This window comes from Bombus pyrosoma, linkage group LG12 (genome assembly GCF_014825855.1).
Source record: "Bombus pyrosoma isolate SC7728 linkage group LG12, ASM1482585v1, whole genome shotgun sequence".
Lineage (NCBI taxonomy): Eukaryota > Metazoa > Arthropoda > Insecta > Hymenoptera > Apidae > Bombus > Bombus pyrosoma.
The window spans coordinates 10,461,743-10,482,767 of NC_057781.1; the positions used below are offsets into that span (position 1 = coordinate 10,461,743).

The following is a 21,025-nucleotide window of genomic DNA, read 5'->3' on the forward strand; positions in this document are numbered from 1 at the left end:
TTCGCTGGAGTTCCTCAGCGAGAAACGTTAATGGCATGTTGCTGTAAGAAATTTCGATTAACTATTCATTCGAAGAATATGTATATGGTAGAAAAGTACCATACAAAAGATAATTTTAAAGAAGTTGAGAAAAAACTACAACATGTGTATATGTGTGAAGAATACACGTTTGTTCACAACAGTTACAAGCAGTTTAAGTAATAAAAAAAAAATGGACATTATTTTTTTACAATATTCGATCGTTTTAGCGGAAATGTAAAAGATCGAATGACGCGTTCGACAAGCAAGTAGCGAAGCGAAACATCTGCACGAGTAAATTTAATGATTCACGGTACATCGATGGCCGATTATCCAATGTGGTATCCATTTGAAAAGTCTTGCTTGAAAAATAGCTGTAGCCCAGAGTGGTCGTTTCGAAACAACGACAGAATAACTGCCCTCGTCTCGCGGTTGTTCGAAATTTACGATATCCTTTAACCTTGGTAGTTGAATGTAGCGTGATTTGCGGCAAGTTAAATAACAACTCGTTCAATCGTCGACAGAACGGAAGCTCTGTTTGAATTCCTCTTAAAACTGCTAGTTACAGCGCTTCATTTTCCGCTACTTGGCCGCTACTTTACATAGATCCGCTTCTAAATTCGCTCGAGGCGATGAACTTTGTTTTCCGCGTTCCGACCGATTCTTAATCCAGATTGAATCGATGTAACTTCACAGCTCGTTCTCTGTTATCTTCCTGGTCGTTTCCGTGTAATACTTCACTGTGCGATCGCTGGATGATATCGAACGATAATTAGGAATACGTAAAAGACTCGTATCGATGAACGTCTCTAATAAACCAGCAAGTAAAAGACTGTTAAGGAAATGCGATCAAACTAGAGAATATCGTAAAGTTTCTTTTCAGAGCGGCGTATGTACGCGAACATCGAGTATCGATTCCGAAGCGCACATAAACCGGCCGAAACAGTTGTAAAAAGGATATCGTAGCAGGACAAGGGATAAGGACGCGTAAACTCGTTATAGGCACACTTCGAGCCGATATAAAAGAACCAGCGTAGAAAGCTCGCGAGCCGCGTGATGTGATAAATCGATCGACCTCGACCCCTGGTGCTGCGGATGGTTGTAAAGGATCTTTTAGGACGAAATATTTATCAAAATTTTAACGTTTTTTTTTTAACTAGTTCGTGACGTGTTTGGAAGTGTATGCTTCTTACGTTAAAAAGTTGAAAGGCTTGCAAAGATCAAGCATCAAGATTCAACGGCTAAATGCATTACGTGGGTGGGACTAAAATAATAGAGTTTTTGATAGGCATGAAAATGATTCTACGATGGAAATAAAATAGGCTAAATTGAACGAGATCGCGTGATAAAAACTTCTCGATTGCGATCGCGCTGAAAATTTCATGTTCCAAGGACGGATGCAAATTAACCTTAATGTCACTTGAGCGTTAATTTTAGATTATATCAAAATCGCATCACCCTCATTATTTTCTATTCCGCTTCGTTCGTTTCTTTATACACAGATATTTCGCCATATGAATTATTCATCAGGCTATTTCGATTTCATCGGAGATAACAAATTTCGCTTTAAATCAAGTAATCGGTATATAAATTTCTTTTTCTCTATCAAGTTACTCTACCGATGTATTCATCGTGATCAACGTTTCTCCACTTTGTAGGTTGGCAGAAACATTCGAAGTATACTTTTACATCCTATAACGAACACTTTTCGACTGATTGAAGGAATACGTTCCCAAGGGAATAAAATGAAATCTTCCCGACCTAGATTCGTTCCTATGGCGGAGAAACTCGTACAGTTGTAACGCGAACCTGTAAATAATAATCTAAGTTAGTTTCTCGAGACGCGCGTGTACGAAGAGAGGAGCTGGTTGAAATTTTGCGAAAGAACGGACCCGCGTGTTGAGTGGCGAAAAGGGACTTGCTCGCTGTTTCGTTCAACGCGCGTTTCTCCTTCCTGCTGAAAGAGCCGTATATCTCTTCTTTCTTTAGAAAAGCAACAGAATAGCTGGCTTGAAAGTACATGGAAAACAGGCTTCTTGAAAGAAACAACCGACCCATTCAGGTGGAATCTTTTTCAAAACCCACTAAATCCACTGTGCGTATAACCGTCGTGTCCACGCTTATGTACAGACGTGAATTTTCTGAAAGAATTTCAACGGCGATTACGACACATTACCAAAACCGTCGTTGTTCCATTATTTCTACTCGATGATTTGATGCTGTAATTTTTGCACTGGGTATTTACGAAGAGACCTTATAAATTTCAATAACTTCGCTCTTTTTGGATGGAACTTTTGAATGGAAAAGTTGTAAGTTTCATATCGGTCGCTCGGTACTGACTTGCAAACAGCACCGATGTTAAAAATCGGAGAGCAGATGCGAAGCATTCTTATCAGCATGGAAACTAAACTTTTGTCGGACTGTGTATATTATCGTTTTTGCGATCTAGTAGGCGACTTGAAAAGAGCAATCACGGAAGCCATAAATCAAACTAGAGAAAACGATGAGTTAATCGGATATGTCGGATTGGAATTTAAATCCAAATATATCATTTTAAACAATAAATACATTCGATCTGTCTTTCTAATTCTTTTATCCAAAATGTTTGTTATCTGACAAAAAAGCTCCCTCGCCTTTCTAACAAGTGTTACTCATTCGTAGTCAGAGTGGAAACTTTTTTTTATTGAAAACAACCGCGCGAATAAATTTACTTCGAAGAAGGAGAGTCAACAAGATAGAAAACGAGAAAAGAAAATGACGACCTAACATTGGCCGTTTCAGCTGGCTACAAAAATCTCTGCCGTGCAGATTCAAACGTTCACTCTTTTGTTATGCTCGAGAAATGAAATGAGCGCACGGCTGGATCATTCCCAAGTTAGGTCAATTGTTGTAAAAGCAACGAGTTCTGACCGAGGCAGCGAGCCTTCGGCATCGGCCAAATCTCGTTCGACGCGCCTGTATTCTTCCAAAGATACCGTTCGCAGGAGAATTTTCCAATACCCCGGCTTCGTTATCACGATGCGCAAGTTTGTCGTGCTCTTTATTCACTGTGAACACGAATTGGACGTTTCCTCGACATTGAATGTGCAAGCCGCTTAATCGAACGAAGCAGTGTACTTTATTGTTGCGAGGATTAATAAAAATAAATGATGCAAGCGCCGATACTCAGAATTATTTGATAACGAACGATTGATATTTTAATAATTGATTTGCCTGGATTAATTATGAAAATGGGATTACAATAAAAATCATTTTCATGCCGTAATGTGTCGCAAGTATTTTTGTAGTTGCTTGTCCGATCGCTGGAATCGAATAATATCGAAGAGAATTGAATGAAATTTTGATTTCAATAAGGATAACGGAAAGCGGATTAAGTTAATATCGCGATATTGCAGTTCAAGTTATAGCAAGAATGGTAGCGTACATTGAACAGAACGATGGATATTTTCGTGTTTCGTCAGATTTTGCATGCAAAGCGCTTCTTCTTCCAGCGGAAGAACTTAGTAGAAGCGTTATCAAAAAAGTTGGAAATACTTTGCACTCGAGTTAAATGTATAAGCTGTAAGAGGTTGGAAAGCGATGTTGAGAAAATCTCGTGCTACTTGTTCGATGAAAATTCTGAAACATAAAATATTTAAGACCTTTCAATTTATCGGTGTGATACTCGTGACCAAGAACAGAATAACCAAAAGATATTTCACGTTTCCGTTTATCACCTTGCGAAACCATTCTCTTTTTCCAACTAAATTCACCAAAATAAATATCCTATTTTCATCTTATTCAACGCCCCATGAAGAATCCTCGAACATCTAAAACGGATAATATCCTCGAAGCCCATTTGGGCAATCAAATATCGGTACTGCACGTTTCACATCGCAATCCGATTATTACCACCCCGTGCGTGCCGATACATCAAAACCATTTCTCCACGGCACAATAAAAACTGAGTTTTCTTCGGGATTAAAACGAAGCTTCCAATCGCGCGGACGTGCGGGATTGTTCCAGTAAGGCGGGCAATCCGACTTATATTCTTTTTCCAGCGGTCGCCTAGCCAGATTGAAATGGAAATACGCGAACTTTGATGGCACGGGTGTCGCACGTCGGAAACACGAAGAAGAGGAGGAGGCGCGGTGAGTCGCGAAACCTGCGAAACGGCCGCGCCCGACAGACAAATTGCATTAAATCTCCATTCGCGGCGCGTGGAAAATATTGACGCCGTCGCGCAGCCCCTTTCGCGTAAATATTGATACTCTGCGAATGAATCGGTTGCATCTTTCATGCGATCGCCGCTTTCGTTCTCAGTTCGTTTGCTCTTCTGAATGGAAAATAAACTGGAGAAGAAACGAACGAACTCTGGTCTAGAAGCATATTCGTATAGAGTCGTAGTTCTCTTCTTTGCAGACGTCGTGAGCTTTTCGGTATCTTTATGTCCGTCGTAAAGCATTCACCGTTCAAACTGTCTACACATACTTGTCTTATTTGCCTGTTTCAAAAGAGGATTACCAGTTTGTTTGTCTCTATACAGGTCTGTGTGAGTGTGCGTGTGTGTCAAGGCTTGAATATTCGATGTATGAGAAACGCGGTTGAAGAATGGTACATAGAAGTGAAAATTGACAAATTGGTAGAAATAATGAAGAATTAATTTGAGGGACGCTGTTCCAAGATAGTTTGATATCGTGAAGCGCGCGCGAAGGATTACTTGTACTACAATGAATCGAAAATAATTATCTTGCGATCTGTAATGAGACAAGGTGGTAATTAGATCTTTGTAGATAAATTGGAAATTTGAACGAGAGGATAGGTCAAGCAGATCTAAATCGAATGACTCTGCACGCTACTATACGCTACTATACCAATCAATGCATTTCGGACAATGTAACTAAATTGAACGACACTCTAGAGTGAATGCAACTTAACTGTTCAATTTTCTGCACGTTAAAATCTTTTAACAGATACGTTATCGTGTAATAAAATGGTACCGGATATTTGAAAGTCTTCTAACATATTATCGCAAGATATTTTCTATTTTTAATAAACTCGCGTAATATGATCAAATAACTTTCGTAAGTTTGTCGCTGGTTTTTTTTATTAATTTCAATTTACCAGAATGTTGTAATGTATAAATTGAATTAGAAGAGAAAATAAAAGTTCTTTCTTTACGAACATGAAACATTCTTGAGAAAACGATTGTCTGACCTAAATAAAAGTGATCTATTATTAACACCCTGAGGAGGTCTGAAATAATTTGATGTTCACCTTTCGTGACTGCAAACTTACACGTGAGTTTCATCCTTTTATCTGTTTAAAGTAATTACGATAACGGACGGCACACTACGCAAAGTAATTTGCAGAAAGATGTATCACGACCGATATAATGCGCGATAAATGGCAAAATAATTCGTCTGCCTCCTCGAATATTAAGTAGTTATCAATCTGTTCCGATATTTCCATCTTATATGATACTTGATTTCGCGTTAAGTATCTAACGATAATTCCTTTTCCAAGTTCTCGTAAGTTTTTAAATCCTTAAGATTTTTAAAGATGTATGGTGACAGTTCCAGAAAATTACATTAGTATTGCTACAGTAATTATTTCCTAATTCTCTAGAATAATATATCTCCCATCATTTTTCCTTCCACCTTTGAGTATAATTTCCTAAGAAGGTATAAGAAAAATTCATCAGAAGTAGAGCCAGCTTGACGTATTCGGGCACTTTTGCTTCTACATCATATTTTATTCATCAAGGTATGATTGATTGCCTTGATTTATAGGGGTTCGTTCAAAAAGGGCTTCGGTTAACTGTTATCCTCTCTAGTGAGCAGACTGACCTAATCAGTCGAAATGATTTAATCGAAAAAGTGCCGAACTTTCTCTTGTTCGACATAAAAACATACCAGTAAAACAGATCTATATGTATTCGATTAATTGATATGTTTCGATTAATTGATCACCGTTGAATCTTCAAAGTAAGTTCGAGTCAAATTATAGTAAGAGAAGACAGACAATGCTTTTACATTTAACAATAATTTTCCACTAATTCGGTGTTTCGAAATTCTACTATGATAATATTAACATTCGAGAATTTTAATACCGTTTTTAAAATTATTAAACTTTTCCTTTCCATATCTTTCACTCTGTGCTTGAATACCTTACTATTATATTCTTATTTCATTCGTCTTATATACCATTATACTATCATTGTTCATATTGTTCATCAATATTAACACGACACTAAATTGAAAAATAAGGATTCGCCTCAAGAATGTTATCTTTCTTTTACCATTCTTCTACCATCCAGTGTATCTTTCGGAAACAGTTATCTCAATAAATCGATGATACTACAATTTGGCTATTTCAGTGGAAGAAGGTGATGGCCCGTACCACGCGCTCGCGACGAAAAATGGCGAATACGACTGATGCTCCCTCGCCTGCGAGCAGCCTTTTGTCGTCCACCACGACGACCCCGTTCACCAGCCCGACATCGACAAGCTACTCCACCGAGGACTATACCTTCAATTACAGCGGCCTTCCCAGCCTAGGTGGCTACTCATTGGAGGATCTGAATTACACGGAACTCTGGGTGGACGTATGGAATAGCACCGAGACCAGTAACGTGACTGAGAGGTTAAATACCACTGTACTGTCATCGGGAGCAGGCTACTGCGACGAATGGGAGGCAGCGCAACACAAACTCTTCCAAGTAAACTCTCTTCTTCTTTCTTAGAAACGTAGCATAGATTAAGTTTACGGGAATTGAGCCATAGATCCGATAGATCGATATTCTATTCGTACTATATTCTAATAAAAATTGACTTTAAGACAATCGCGGAAAGAAACAATGACAGTCTAACTAAATTATCTGATCAATCATCGTTATCACACAGTGATAACGAAAATGGGAACTTTCGATAAATTTAGACTAGTGCTCGTTTATCCGTTGCTGATCGATAACACCATCACCGTCTTTATCGCCACTTTATTTAACGGGCAATGGATTTAAACGATACGCGAAAACGAATCGAGCAACGAGAACTATTTATCAACTGGACGAGTTTTGGAAACTATAGCGATATTTTTCAAGCTTTCATCGGCGTCGGTCAGAATGTAAGAAAAATTGCAAGTTCATAATTTTTCAATCGCTGTACGTTTTACAAATCTCTTATAGCGTTTAACTAATTAAAAAAGCAACGAAAGAAAAAGCAAACCAAGAAAGACGTACAAACTGCTATCCCTTCGTGATTACAATCCCATACATTCCGTACATGAGCTTCTTCGTCAAAAAAAAACAGCCATGGAACAAATCTTCGACAGTTTGACGAAAAAAGAACGTGAGAAATCGTAACTTCCATCTAGACAGTAGATTTCGTCCAACTAGGATGGTCTCCAGACGGTTACTTGAGTTTTCTCGGTGCGAGACGAGGCAATTTTGCCGGCCGATGGATTCTCACGGGGAAACCGTTTCCATTTGCCTTTTGCCAGGCGGCGAATCTGTTCTTCGCAGCGGCGTTCCTGGTGCCACGTTCTTTCAAGGCCTCAGTACTGGCACTGCGCACCTTTCTCACGGCTGGCTTCATGCTGGCCGCTCTCTGGGCTGGAATTACCATATGCGCCCTGGACGCGATGATATGGTGTCTTGCTCTCGGCCTTCTGAACGGAATCCATTCGCTTATACTAGCCTGTCGATTTCTGCCTCCCGCGCTCAGCCCCGAGCTGGCTGAGCTCTATCTGAAACTCTTTAAGCCGTACAAGGTCAGCAAGAAACACTTCCAGGAGCTGGCCAAGGAGGCAAGGATATTAAAGCTGGACTCCGGTCAGACGTACGCGACGGAAGGCGTCACATCCGCCGACGAACGACTATCTATACTGTTACGTGGCAAGTGAGTATTACGCGACTGTGTCTGCAAAATACAGTGGTTCGCGAGAGTGTTTGAAAACTTACGCATATATGTATATGAATGTGTACACGAAGGAAGAAACAACTCCAAATTAGTCTCTAGCTCCTTATCTCTCCCTACGTGTCTCAAATTATCGCTTCGGTTTTTGAAGCATGTAAACTTTACGATTTTATAACTTCACTGTAACTCTTCCATCGATCATATATTCAGAATTTATCGAAAGATAAAATCGAGTCGGTAGATAACGCCCCTTTACCGGTGTACGATCTCTTCTGGAAGATCAAACGCCGGCAAAATTACGCAGATTATTCACCCCTCGCCCCTCGATGAAATCTTCTCGAATTCTGGCACCATCCGGAAGTGGTTCGCGAGAAGTTTGCGTTTCTCGTCTCGTATTCTTCCGTATCTCGTTTATACCGTTGGTACACAACAGCCTCTAGTTTTATATAGTAGCATCAGCTTTCGAAGAAACGTGGAAACGTCAGAGTGTTTAACGAATGGTTCTGTGGAGTTCAGGTTGAAGGTGACCTGCGACGGAACGCACTTGCATTACATCAAAGCTTATCAGTTCGTCGACTCGCCGGAATGGGAGGCCATGCAAGAGAACATCGACGACGTCTTCCAAGTGACGATTCGAGCGGAGGAGTCTAGCACGTACATCTGTTGGACCAGGCTGAAGTTGCTCAGGGTACTCAGGCATAGGCCCCTGCTCAAGGTCGTCCTCAACACCCTCATCGGTAAGGACATTACGTCCAAGTTGTACGCCCTTAACGAGCAGCTCGCTGGTGTCGCCGCGGCCAGTGAGACAACCACGTCGAATCCTTACAGGGGCGTCGCGAGAAGTCTCAGCGTCGACGCTGTAAACACTGAAACTGCCGGAAGAGTACGATCCACGACGTGGAAGGCACAGAGGAGGCACAGTAATCCGCGTAGCGACAGTAAGTTTCTTCGTTCCTCCTTTTCTATCCAATCGTTCGTTAAAGAGGGGATGCGATATCTGAAGACAGAGCACGTTAATTACCGGATGGGAAGTTTGTCGTTTGGCAAATGTGAGAATATCGTCGGAAGTATTGGAAATTTGTTTATCAGGTAGACTTTTCAGTTTCGTTACGGTAGGTTTGATGATTTCACGCGTTTCGCCTTACGTTAAACGATAATACGAAAAGTATGGTCTTGCATGATCATCGAAGCGAAGTGAAATATTATTCGATCCAGCTATACTTCATCCTAATCGACGTGTAACAAACGCGCGCCATCGAGCATCCCGACGCTGAAAGGATTAATTCAAGCTTCATTTCCCAAAGTGAAACCACCGTCATCTAATCGGCCGCAGAAAAACACGTTTCTCGAAATAGAACTGCACGATCACCATTCCCAATTATGCTCTCGGTGGATCCAGATCATCGAACAATCCACATATTCACTCCCCGACTGTCGAGTCTCGTAGACAGTGACTGATTTTCGTTGAACACACAGTCATTCGGTCGATCAATATGAAATAGCAATTAGTCGACTGACAGATTGGGAGTGGTGACAAGGATCGAAATGAATTGTCCACAGGGAGTTCGCCATCCCGGTACTCGCACCAATACTGGGCGCCCGTGGTGGCAAATCACTTCCCGCCGAATTCGCCGTTCACCCAGGGTCAAAGCCTCGGGTACACGTTACTGCCGCAGGGTGTTCAGTTTTCGCCACCGCCACGGGCACCCTTTCTGTCGCATCAGCCGTTGACGCGACAGCGTAGCGGTGGCACGAGCGGCGATTACACCCTGCTACCTCAGACACCGAAGCTCGAGAGGAAACGCTCGAAAAAGGGGACGAGAGAGGTGAGTAGTAGTCGTATAGCGAGCACTCACACTGAATTACCACCGCCTTTCTCTTCGAAATGGGATGTTTAGAGCGTCACCAGTGGCCATTACTCGCGAGTGGAAGATTGCACCGGATGATGTTGCATTTTTTGCGTTCGAGTCTCTAACGTCGAACGCGGGCTATTTTGTTTTATACAATGTGCATGGAAATGGGATTATTTTGTTTTTCGTTTCGTCGATTTTCAGTTGGGTTTAAAACGTTGTCGCTGAATTTTTTCAATATCGACGTTACACGGTAATTTGGGAATGCTTGATCGATTCTCTTATTATTTTTAGCTACGTTCACGTGTTTCCATTTAAACGCATAGAACAGTTTCTATTCGACAGAAAATTGATCGCGAATCGTAAATTTGACAATCTGCTAAAACTTTTTCAATTAACTTCCTTCGAAATACAAATAAAACATACAAATTTCGTTCGATAGTGTTCATAATTAAAGTATTGGTAATTGGATCGTTGTAGAGGGTTGGTTGGGAGATGCAACGCTATTAACACAGAGCTAGTAGAATTGCTTCGAATTGGTAAGACGATATGGTACACGGTTGATTCCATAGATCGATTAGGACCGTAGAATTTCACTAAATTAGATCAAATTAATTTCTGACGTTTGAAGCACGTTTTAAAAGAGCGAGTAAAGATTTACTCGAATTCTAACGTCATCTACAAAAATATTACGTTATAGTTAAATTTTTAACAATATTTCTAATCACCTCTCAGTCTTCCAACTTGATCCACCTCCACTAGTTTTCGTTGTCACTGAGAACTACGTTCTGCGACACTGTAACGTAGCGCAGCGACTGTACAGAAACTTTCACGGCGCTATTATTCAGCAATCCGCACGCGTTTTTATCCGTAGCTTCTGTTTTTCTGGTTTCACGCGGCTATACAACCAGACTTCTGCAGTCGACTTTCGGTCGTTTGTTCCATTTCACTTTGCGAATGATTAAGTGTCCATTCGCGAACACCGGCGAGCGTAGCCCGTTCGTCTTCAGCTGGAACGTGGAAACCCAGAAGTATCTGCGTCCACGATATAAATCGCCAGGCGGGAATCGGGACAAAAAGCTCGACGAATATATCGCTACAGAAAAACTCAATTACCGCGCGTACTCGAGCCAGAAAAGTGAACCGATATTAAGTTAGCATCGGCTTCGTTTCAGCAGCGCCCCCGGCTAGATGACTTTATTCTTAAGCGGCGCACAAAAAAGAAAGAAAAAAGGTAACAAAATGAACAGAAACCCGACTGTTGTCCACTTGTGAATGGAGCAGCTGTCTCGTAAAAATAAAAGGCCAAAAGAGAGAACACTTCAAGTCGCGAGTGTCAGAAAACCAGCTTCCTTCGCACGAACAAATGGTGCGACGTTGGATGCACGTCTCGTTCTCCTTTTACTCTCGTTTTCCTCGTTTCAGCAGGGCGAATTTGGCTAATCGACCGTTTCATCCGGAATATTTTTCCGTCGGATGCTTCCTTTCCGTTTCAACTGGATTCTCTGAATTAATTTTCTACCATTTTCTGTGGAATCTTCGATGTAGTTACGATAGCTCGCTCGTTTTTAAAACGCCGTTGAACGCGACGCGAAACTCGGAAACAGGCAACAGGCAGCAGTGACGAAAAATGTTCATTTATAATCGGTCGCGTGCATCGATTATTTAATGCCTCTTGATTTCAAATTCAGAGGTGACGATTCGAGAAAATTATCCAATTTACAAAGGAGTCGTTTTCAAACGAACCACTCCACTAATCATCACTGCAAATAAAGTAATTCAAGGATCGCGCATGGTGGATTCATGAAAGTTTCTCAGCCGTGCACGATAACATTATGTTTGTGAGCGGCGTAATCGTTTTGTAGGAACGAGCGCGATTCAGAGTCACCATTCATCATCGTTCTCCTCTCGGCTGGTTTGCACGATACAAAGGGGGACAAGAGAAGTTTGAATAACGCGAAATAATGCTTACGTAATTACACTGAGGCTCGTTGCCGCGCTTAGATTCACGTAAATAGGATACTTAGAAGGAGTCGCGCCAACCGTAAATCCAATTGGGTATCCAGGCGAAAGTTATACAAGAAAATTGCATGTCTGATTCGTTGCACGCACATCAAACTTGTTAGATGAAATATTCGTATGATAACGAGATTCAGATAATCTTCTCGGTAGAAACAGGGACGTGCTTCCTCTAAGTAAACTAATATGCGCACCATCGTCTATAATTTTATACATTTACTCGCGTCTGATGTTAATTTTAGAGAATATCTATCATTCGAACAGCACACAGAAAAGAAGACAAATTCTCCTTTTCAAATTTTCCTTTTATTTTCATATCGCTCCAAAAAATTTTGCAACGAAACGATGCATGATCGCAGTGCTGACCTTTTGTGACCTAATAAAATGCCCACACGGTTCCCTTATCGGTTTTTCATGAATTACACGGCTTTTGTCCTGCGAAAGTTGGAATGTTTCGTCAATGAAATGTCAGAGAATGGTTGATAGCCGAGGAAATTTGTCCCGTGATAACAATGCAAACGATGAAAAAGATTAATAAGGGAGCAGAGATTGTCGCGTGTTAGTACAAATGTTAAGAATGACAGTATCGCGTGTGACGCGTGAATATTTCAGTGGCTCGTGTGACTCGCGTTCTTAACATGTTTCGTACGATGCATTAAGCAGCACAAGAAGCCTGAAACCGAGCGGTGCAATTTTTAAGAAAGCCCCGCGGCTAATTCGCGTCGTTGTCGTGCCTCGTTTCACCGTCAGCCACGTCTTTTAATTAGTCTGGCTAATTCACTTTGACAGGTGTGAAAGTAGTTGTCGTGTGAGCTGGCCTTGATTCACAAGATTGATGGAAGAAGAGACGAAAAGCGGCGAAAATAGAAATCGTCGCAATTTAAGAAAAACAGTTACAAGTTTAAACGCAGACCTGTATTTTACGTGGTGGCACCGAATTATTTTTCAACGAGACAATTATAAAGAAATATATTAGATACGACGTTCGTATTACAGTATCGCTATAAAAACGTACTTATCATCTAGAAATGACAAATTTTCTTCGCTATTTTGGGACAATCACGATAATGCCACCAGGCTCCTTTTGGCTTCTATCTTTGACCTTTTCGTACGCCTCCTTAGTAACACGCCTTTTAGTCTTACGAGGCACGTGTTCAGTAACTAGTAGGCCTTAATGCCTTTTGGGTTGAGAAGCGTTTTAAGGTCTAGACTACGCTGCTAAGAATTTGCAGTCTTAGTTCTCGGAAATAATGGAAAATTTTCTGTCAATATCGTGAAATCCTAGAAATTTCAGATATTAGGCTAATTCAAGAATGTAATGAACTCGAAACACGCTTCAGTGGGCTCTAAATAATAATTGAATCGAACGCAACGCAATTCCTAATTTGATGCACTTGGATAACCGCTTTACGACGTACTGCACATATTCGGAAACACTTAACAGCTATGTTATGCAAATCTAATTACAGAGGCATTTAGGTCGTTAGTGTATGCATCTGTCGCGGAATGCAACGCTTAATTTGTAGCTGCTATTGCAGAGGCCACTTAAATTTCACTTATTCCAACGAATGGAAACCTTCTTATCGGCCATTGCGTTTGATAGGTCGTAGGTTTTCGTAATATTCATATGCAAATCGTGTTTTCGTCACCTTACGATCGTTACGCGTTTCATTCGCGTAAAACCGAACTAAACTTCAAACTATTTACTTTCTTTTTGAAAACGATTTACGTACAACGTAATTCTAGCTGAATACTTCGTTTCAATATTACATTGTCCAGGTACTTTCGTTCGATTTGTTTGATTTTCAGAAACCTTATTTCAGCTAACTCTCGTACTTGTCTTTTACTCGAACGAATTCAAACGTTCACATCCGTGGCAAGTCGCAAGCCAGCTCGACGTCACAGCACGACGTCATACGCGAACTGACCAGCCATTTTTCTCCCGTAGTAGCCACACATTATCTAATCGTTCTCTTTTCTGAATTATTCCAGGTAACTTTCGAGACGCCCGTATGACGGTCGCTCGACGGGGAGGGCCCTGCAAGCGTACCACTTCTGTCGCTATCGCCTCAGCGTTCCGCCTAGCCCCGTCGAGATCTCATAAACGCGAACCATCTATCACGGTTCGTTCTGTGAAGCACGTCGCCGCCGTCGTCCGGCTACTAACATAGCACGGCCTATCCAGCAGCAGCCGCCAGAGTGTCGTGTGGCCGCATGGTCTCGTGACGCGGATCCAGACAGACAGACACGGACGACAATGAACGCTCGAGCGCAGTTTGTGCATCTATCTGTGTGTATGTGTATGCGCGCGCGTGTCTGTATGCATATATGTGCAAATGTGTGTATGTATGTGTGCGCGCGTCGATGCTCTGTGAACATTCGCGGAACTTCGTTTACGCGAACCGCGAATTTCGAAACGAACGCGTGTTCCACTCGTCGAGTACTGTGATCGACGAAGACGCGCGACGGTCTGACCATGTTCATATCCCGCAAGTGCTACGCCTTACACGTAACTGATACACGCAGAGCCACGTAACACGTGCACAATAAAATACCTAAGCAAAACCTAAGCCGTGTGTTCGCTATTGATCGTGGTGAAAGGAGTTTGCATGGTGTTTCTCGACACACGAGTGGCCGGTGTCGCGAAACGCGTCCGTTCTCCTTTCATTTCTTCCTCTGCTAATTCTTCCGCTACTTCTTCTTCTTCTTCTACTTCTTCTTTTTCTTCTTCTCCTGATTCTTCTTCTTCTTCTTCTTCTTCTACATCGAGGAAACGGTGTTCGAAAGAATGAGGAAGTTAACGTCGTTGGAAGCGAAGGTTCGTCAGGAAGTTACGAAAGACTTGACCAAAAAGCGTGCTGGAAAACTGGGACGAAGAGAAAAGTTTCGTGGGCAGGCGATGAAAGGCGAGAGAGAAATCGACGGAAGGATAGGCTGCTTGGTAACTCGAATTACACGCTCGTTGAAACATCGAATCCTTCGATCGAGTCTGAAAAGGATGGGTGACGAAGTGGAAGGGAGAAATCGAGAAGATAGAGTTCGTGCTTTACATTCGCACAGAAAACCAAGGAAGTAGCCGTTCCGCGATCGTCCAACGGTTTCTAGTCCTCCACCTAAACTTTTATGACCACGCACGCGTTCAATTTTCGCGACGAACTCGCGGCCGCTGTTCAAACGCTTCTTCTTTTCCTCCTTCCGCTCGCAAACGGAATCCATTTCAACGTTCGTTCACGCGCGAGTGATGTTCCACGTTATGATCATTGTGGAAGGGCATCCGGGGAATTTCCACCCGTTTGCTAGTTTTCGCTCGAAAAGGATCGCCGACAGCGAACACGCAGAAATTCCTACGGAACCATCTAAAGATGATTTAAAAATGAAAAATAGATTATAATTGTATACTTGTGACGAGCGTCGCCGCTGTGTACACCCCTACATCGACTGTGATTATAATGGATATAATTATTAAGTCTTTCAGAGGATGCCGAATAAATACACAGTACAGAAACTCGTTGCGGAACGAGTTAACAAGCGCGGCATTACCTGGCTGTCCTCGAGGTCGGTAAGTTTAGACGTCTCGCGATTGCCAGTGGTTTCCCAGTTGAAGTGGAATTTTTAATAATTCATCGTTTCCACGTGTTTGCTAAAATTGGTAGAAAATATCGTATAAATATGGATTGGGGCATTCGTTCTCGTTTTACGATGCAATAACGGCTTACGAATCTTTCTTTCTCTCAAGTCGTTTAGCGCAACAGTCTCGATCCAATAATTCGTTTCATTAAGCAGTCAAGCTTTTTCTTTCTCGCGAAATCGAATTTCACATGGTTAGGCAGGCAGTGGAATCGAACGAACCATTGAATTTCCAAAGCGAGTTCATTTAGTTTCCCGTTGAAAAAGAAGCAATTAATTTCCTTTGGACGAGCGATCGGCTCGGCGACTCGCCCTGCCACAGATTCATTGGCTGACGCGTCTGAACTACGATATCGATCTCTCGAGGACGCCAACTGTAGGCAAGATCGGATAAGAAATGAAAACCGAGAAAAGAAAAAAAAAAAAAACAGGAAAAATGCGATACGCCGAGAACGCAACGCGGAATTTCGAATTACAGACGAGCAGAGATTGTGGCCGCTCCTGGGATGATCGGAAAAGCTAATCGAACGTGCACAGAGAAACCGGCAAAAGGGAAGAAACAACGGTAACGTCATCAACAGCAGCAACGCAATAACGAGAAACAAGTTGAACGAAAGAAAAAGGAAAGAACGAATTAAAAGAAGAAGAAAGAACAACAAGAGTTCGTGCAAAAGGATGGAACGAAGAAAAGAGAACGAGCGTAATCTCCAGACGTAACGCAATAAGTGCTTCGTTAAAATGAAGAAAAAACCTGCAATAAAGTGCTTCGAAAATAAACCAAAAAAAAAAAAAGATAAAATAAAATAAAAGTAAAGTAAAATCGTAGTTGATTATCGAGAGGGTTGACAGAGCAGAGTTATGGTTTAAGGCGAACCTAAGTTTAAAAATTATAACGTACGCGTCGCGCGAGAATGCAAACAGATAAAATATAAAGTAAAAACAGATATAAAATAGAGCACGTGTAGTAGAGGGAAAGGGACGAATATTAAAACAAAATAAAAAAAAATTTGAAGAAAATAAAACAATGTGTGTTTGTATGTTTCTATGTTTATATAATCCCCGCGTGTGAGAGCGAGGCCGTAGAAGATCTAATAAGACGCACAAACAATTTAAACGAACGATTTAAAAAATAGGAAATAGAAAAGAACGTGTGGGATAGGAAATGAGACGAACGAAAAAAGAAGGAAGAGAGAGATGAATGAAAACGGAAGTGAAACGAAGAACGCACGTGTGATATGAGAAAAAGTAGTGACGGTCGTGTTGGCACAGGCAACCGAAAGCAGGTGCGTGTGTTTGATGTAACGACGATCGAGCAACCCGTTACGTTTGTTGTAAACGTGTCTCGTTGCATCGAGAATTGTAACGCGTGTAGTAGTCGTTGTTCTTGGGGCTACGTTCGTTGGAAAATATATCGTGGCTGATAGACCGATGTTGTAAAGCGAACGATGTGTTTGAACGTGGAACATATGTTGCAGTTGATAGTCACTGCCGTAGAAATTGTGAATATATTATCGATAGTGTAAATTTAGAGAGATATTGGATCGACCAGGAGCGAGTTTGGGATTACACGTCACGTTTGAGATGTTTCAACGAAATTATTAGAAATCAGAGTAAGACGATGAATGAAATTTACGAAGAAAACGATATAAAAATTCTCATTAGCCAAAGCGTGTGGATTATTATTAATTATATCGATATCTATTTCCCCTTTTTTACGACAATTTTCCTTATTTCTAGGATATTTAATTTAGCGAGGTGTTCACGTTAAATTTAGCATACTGATAATCGTTGCACGCATTTAAATCTAAATTAAAATTAAAATGTCATTCGCAAACGTATTTTGTAAAGGCTGGTAATTATGCTCTATTTAAAAAAGTTCATATATGTTTTTACAAACGAACTTTGACAATGCCATTAGGATATTAATAAATTGACGATACAACGAAATTTAAGATAATAGATAATCCCAAACTTGCGAAGGATAGCATAAGGATTGACGATTACAAAATTTCCTTTTATTGCTAGTTATTTCTCAAAATGACACGAACGATAATATTTTTTTAATAACTGTAAATAACACGAACGAAATCACGTTTACTCGTTATGAATGAAAATGTACCTGTTTTAAGCTATCGTGAAATGGTATTTATCTCTCTAGATTTACTACCAGCTTCAAATAACGTTAATAATATCAATGTTTCGTCTATTTTCATTCGCAGTATTTTTGACAAGAAACACCAGTTAGCCATGTTATATGAAATATAATTTGCGATTAATATATCTTGTTAGCAAAATTAAACATTATTTACAGTGCGACGTAGAATTTTATTAAAGTCACCGCAAGAACTCGCTTCGCAGCAAACAACGCAGCAATTAATTATTTATATATATATATATTTATATATATATATAAATATATACGATAATTTGTTGTATCAATTTTTGGAAAAGGACCGAAGTTCGACCAGGTAAGTCATGAAATATTGATTACAGAATCCAAAAACATGTTCCAAAAATATCTGAACCCTAATCTCTAAATATCGAAATTATCAATAAACGAAGGAAACCCCGAACTTGTTCTCTATCAAATTCTTTCTATTTTTATAACAAATAATTAACCTTGTACGTTGCGCTACTACGATCATCGATCAACTTGAATATAATCAAACACACGTATAAAGAAATTAGGATAGTCGTTAAAAAGAAAAAAAAAAAAGGCCTCTTTGAGCTTTGGATCGTAGTCGCTTCTCGAACAGTTTTTATCGCTATCGTATATTCTTGATATTTAATCACGCAAAAAAACTAACGAGTTGTCGATCGATCGTGATCGATTAGTATCACTATCAAGTACATACATAGTATCGTAATATATAGTTTCTATGACAATACGTAAGTGGTAGAGATTCTCGAAAAAAAAATCCAATTTCTCCGTGGCCGTGTAAAACACAGCGATCATAGAACATATTTACATATTGACGCGCTTATATTTTTATATATGTATAGTAAGAAGAATTGTAAAATAGTATCGTTATAGCGTATTGTACATAAGAGACAGTATTACGTATCGTGGTTAATGGCGTTCCAGCGTTTCTTCGGAATTTTCGAACGCGTTGGCCAAATAGCTGAAAATACTCCAGATACTCCAAATACTCCAAATATTCGAATATTCATCACGTAGATCGCTGAGCGTTGTTCTCGTTTGAAGTTGCACGGTTTCGATTATTTTGCTAAATAATAGCGTTAATTCTTTGTCTGGCATCGTATTTTATTTACTCCGTTCAAAACGTGCTTTTGTTTCGTCATATGGAATTGTTCGACTTTGTGCTTTTCCGGAGGTATAAATTTGATCGGAGATTGTTTGATATTTTTCCCAATGAAAAATTGGTGTTATCGATATTTGCATATTAAACTTGAAATTAGGTCACAACAAACATTATCGAATTGTTTGAATATCATTTGCGATTATAAAGTTTTATTAAAATTCCGGATTAATTTACATAAATGTCTAGTTCACAATAGAACGCGGTTAATATTTAAATAAAATATTTTACTTTTACCAAAGAGACGTTCATGTTTCTTAAGATTATTGCTCTGAGAAAATAATACTTTCGAACTGTCGATTGTATTTAATAGCCATTCAACAAGTTACATTATTTCGATTAAAATTTGCTAAGCTGACACTTATCGCTGCTGTCCAGACAAAGTACCTTATAACAGACAATTGACTTGTTGAAAATACTGGATATTGCCAGTCAAAGAATTAATATTGGCTACGGAAACCAAGACGGCGTCGATGGTATTAGTAGTAGCGGATTGTACAAGTCAGACGTGGCTCGGAGCCGTCAGATTTTAAAATATCTCTGTTTTATTTCTCGCTGTTTCTGTTTGCCGAATTTCAGACGGAGTGGAAATAAAAATCGTCCGGATTAAATATTAATATACACAACATATAGACCTGTATATTTCATTTCCAGTAAAAAATTATTAACTTTTGCGTTAAATTAGGATCGCACGAAATAAAAAATGAATGTTACTAATGAAATTGTTTCAGTCTATTGGGATTAAAAGTTTAAATTATACTTTATCGCGTTTCTTTCTTTTTTTTACGGTATAAAAAATGAATAAGTTAAATTACATAATTTCAGAATTCGAAATACGCAGTTCTATAACGAATGAAATTACAATGAAATTTAATGCTTTTCGCTCAACGTACCTACAACGTCCCATTTGTCGGTATAATATCTCCAGTGTTTTACTCGTTTTGCTAACAAGAAGAACGTTAATAACGGAAATGTCATCGAGCATTTTTATCATTGTAGAGTTTCCCACTATCGAGAGATATTTTAATCGACAACGATACCTACAATTTCTTTTATGTGAATCACCTTTGCAAATCCTCATATTTGTCGTATGTTACGCTATTATCATTCAAACAGGAATGGAAACGTACGATAAAAGAGAGAATTAATTAGCGTTCCGTTCGATTCGACGAATTCAGAGGACCTTCGAGTATTCTCATCTGCACCAGTATTATCCTCCTACCAATTATACGCGTGTTCCTCTGAAACAACGATCTCTGTTCGATTCCACGAATTTCCAAGAACGTTACGCTTTGATCTCTCGCTTGTAGGCAGAGAATGCGTACAACAGATAATCGTTCCCTTTTACCTTTACGACATACGCTATCGCTCAAATGTATCCAAACATTTGATTCTTAACAAGACTATTCACGTTAGAGATGGAAATGCTTTTATAGAAAATTTTCCCTTTTGTTACCATCAAATGAATAAGAATGAGATAATTTATCTGTTGATTCGATCATTAGTTAACAAATATTCTTACTTATTTCAGTAACATTTAGGTACTATAAATTACAATTCGATCAAGTGTCCGAATATTTGCAAGCGGTAGCATAAATCCGACGTTAGAAGATTCTGAAAATCGTACAAAAAACGATGGACATCGAAGAACGTAAACAGCAATTATAACGTCGTGTAACGAGGTACATGGCGTTGGACACGCGTTCTACGTGTCCTGGTTCCTTGAATTCGTCGATATTGGCATGAAACCAGCTGTGCGGCGAACGTCTGGCTAGATTTTAGGCCGAGTTATTTACATACGAATGGAGACTGAACCGAATGCATTTGCCAAACATTTTTTTCTTCCACAACCCGACGCTCGATATTTTCAACATCCGCAGATCCGGTTGTACAGTATGTCTAGTATAATGTGAACAAGAATGCATTTGGGAGGCGAGAGGGGACAGCTGGTGATTCATGGGACGCGTGTCGTGTCGAATCGTTAATCGTTTAGCCGATAATACTGTTTCCGGTCAATACGCACGAAAATCGTAATTAATGCCCGAAATGTGCGGAATTTTGATGCGCCCTGTAACTCTATTTCAAAGTGCGCAACGATGCGCGAACGTTCCGGCGAATTCTCAAAATATTTAATATTGGGAAAATATGATGGTACGTTTATGGAGCTTAATTCGCATGTTTTCAAGCGATGCAGATGGTTACAAATGACGCGATAGAAATTCACTGACCGTTTCCCGCCTTTGCTAGATTTAGACATTTTTCACTGTTACAACTAGGCACGGCAACTTTTTTATTT

The 21,025-nt window shown here is 40.1% G+C and overlaps 1 protein-coding gene across 5 annotated transcripts in view; it reads left to right on the forward strand.

Moving 5' to 3' along the window:
* Positions 1–17,722, forward strand: part of LOC122573450 (blood vessel epicardial substance-like) — a 61,656-nt gene extending 43,934 nt beyond the window's left edge. For 3 of the 5 annotated variants that reach the window (XM_043739814.1, XM_043739815.1, XM_043739816.1), the window contains 5 exons: positions 6,377–6,718; positions 7,498–7,895; positions 8,430–8,851; positions 9,474–9,739; positions 13,775–17,722. In XM_043739814.1, the coding sequence (XP_043595749.1) occupies positions 6,389–6,718; positions 7,498–7,895; positions 8,430–8,851; positions 9,474–9,739; positions 13,775–13,798 (1,440 nt within the window). In that variant the 5' untranslated portion in view covers positions 6,377–6,388 and the 3' untranslated portion in view covers positions 13,799–17,722. Of the gene's footprint in view, positions 1–6,376; positions 6,719–7,393; positions 7,896–8,429; positions 8,852–9,473; positions 9,740–13,774 lie in introns of those variants that run through there. The other 2 variants (XM_043739818.1, XM_043739817.1) reach the window with 2 other exon arrangements.
* The last annotated feature ends 3,303 nt before the right edge of the window (positions 17,723–21,025 follow it).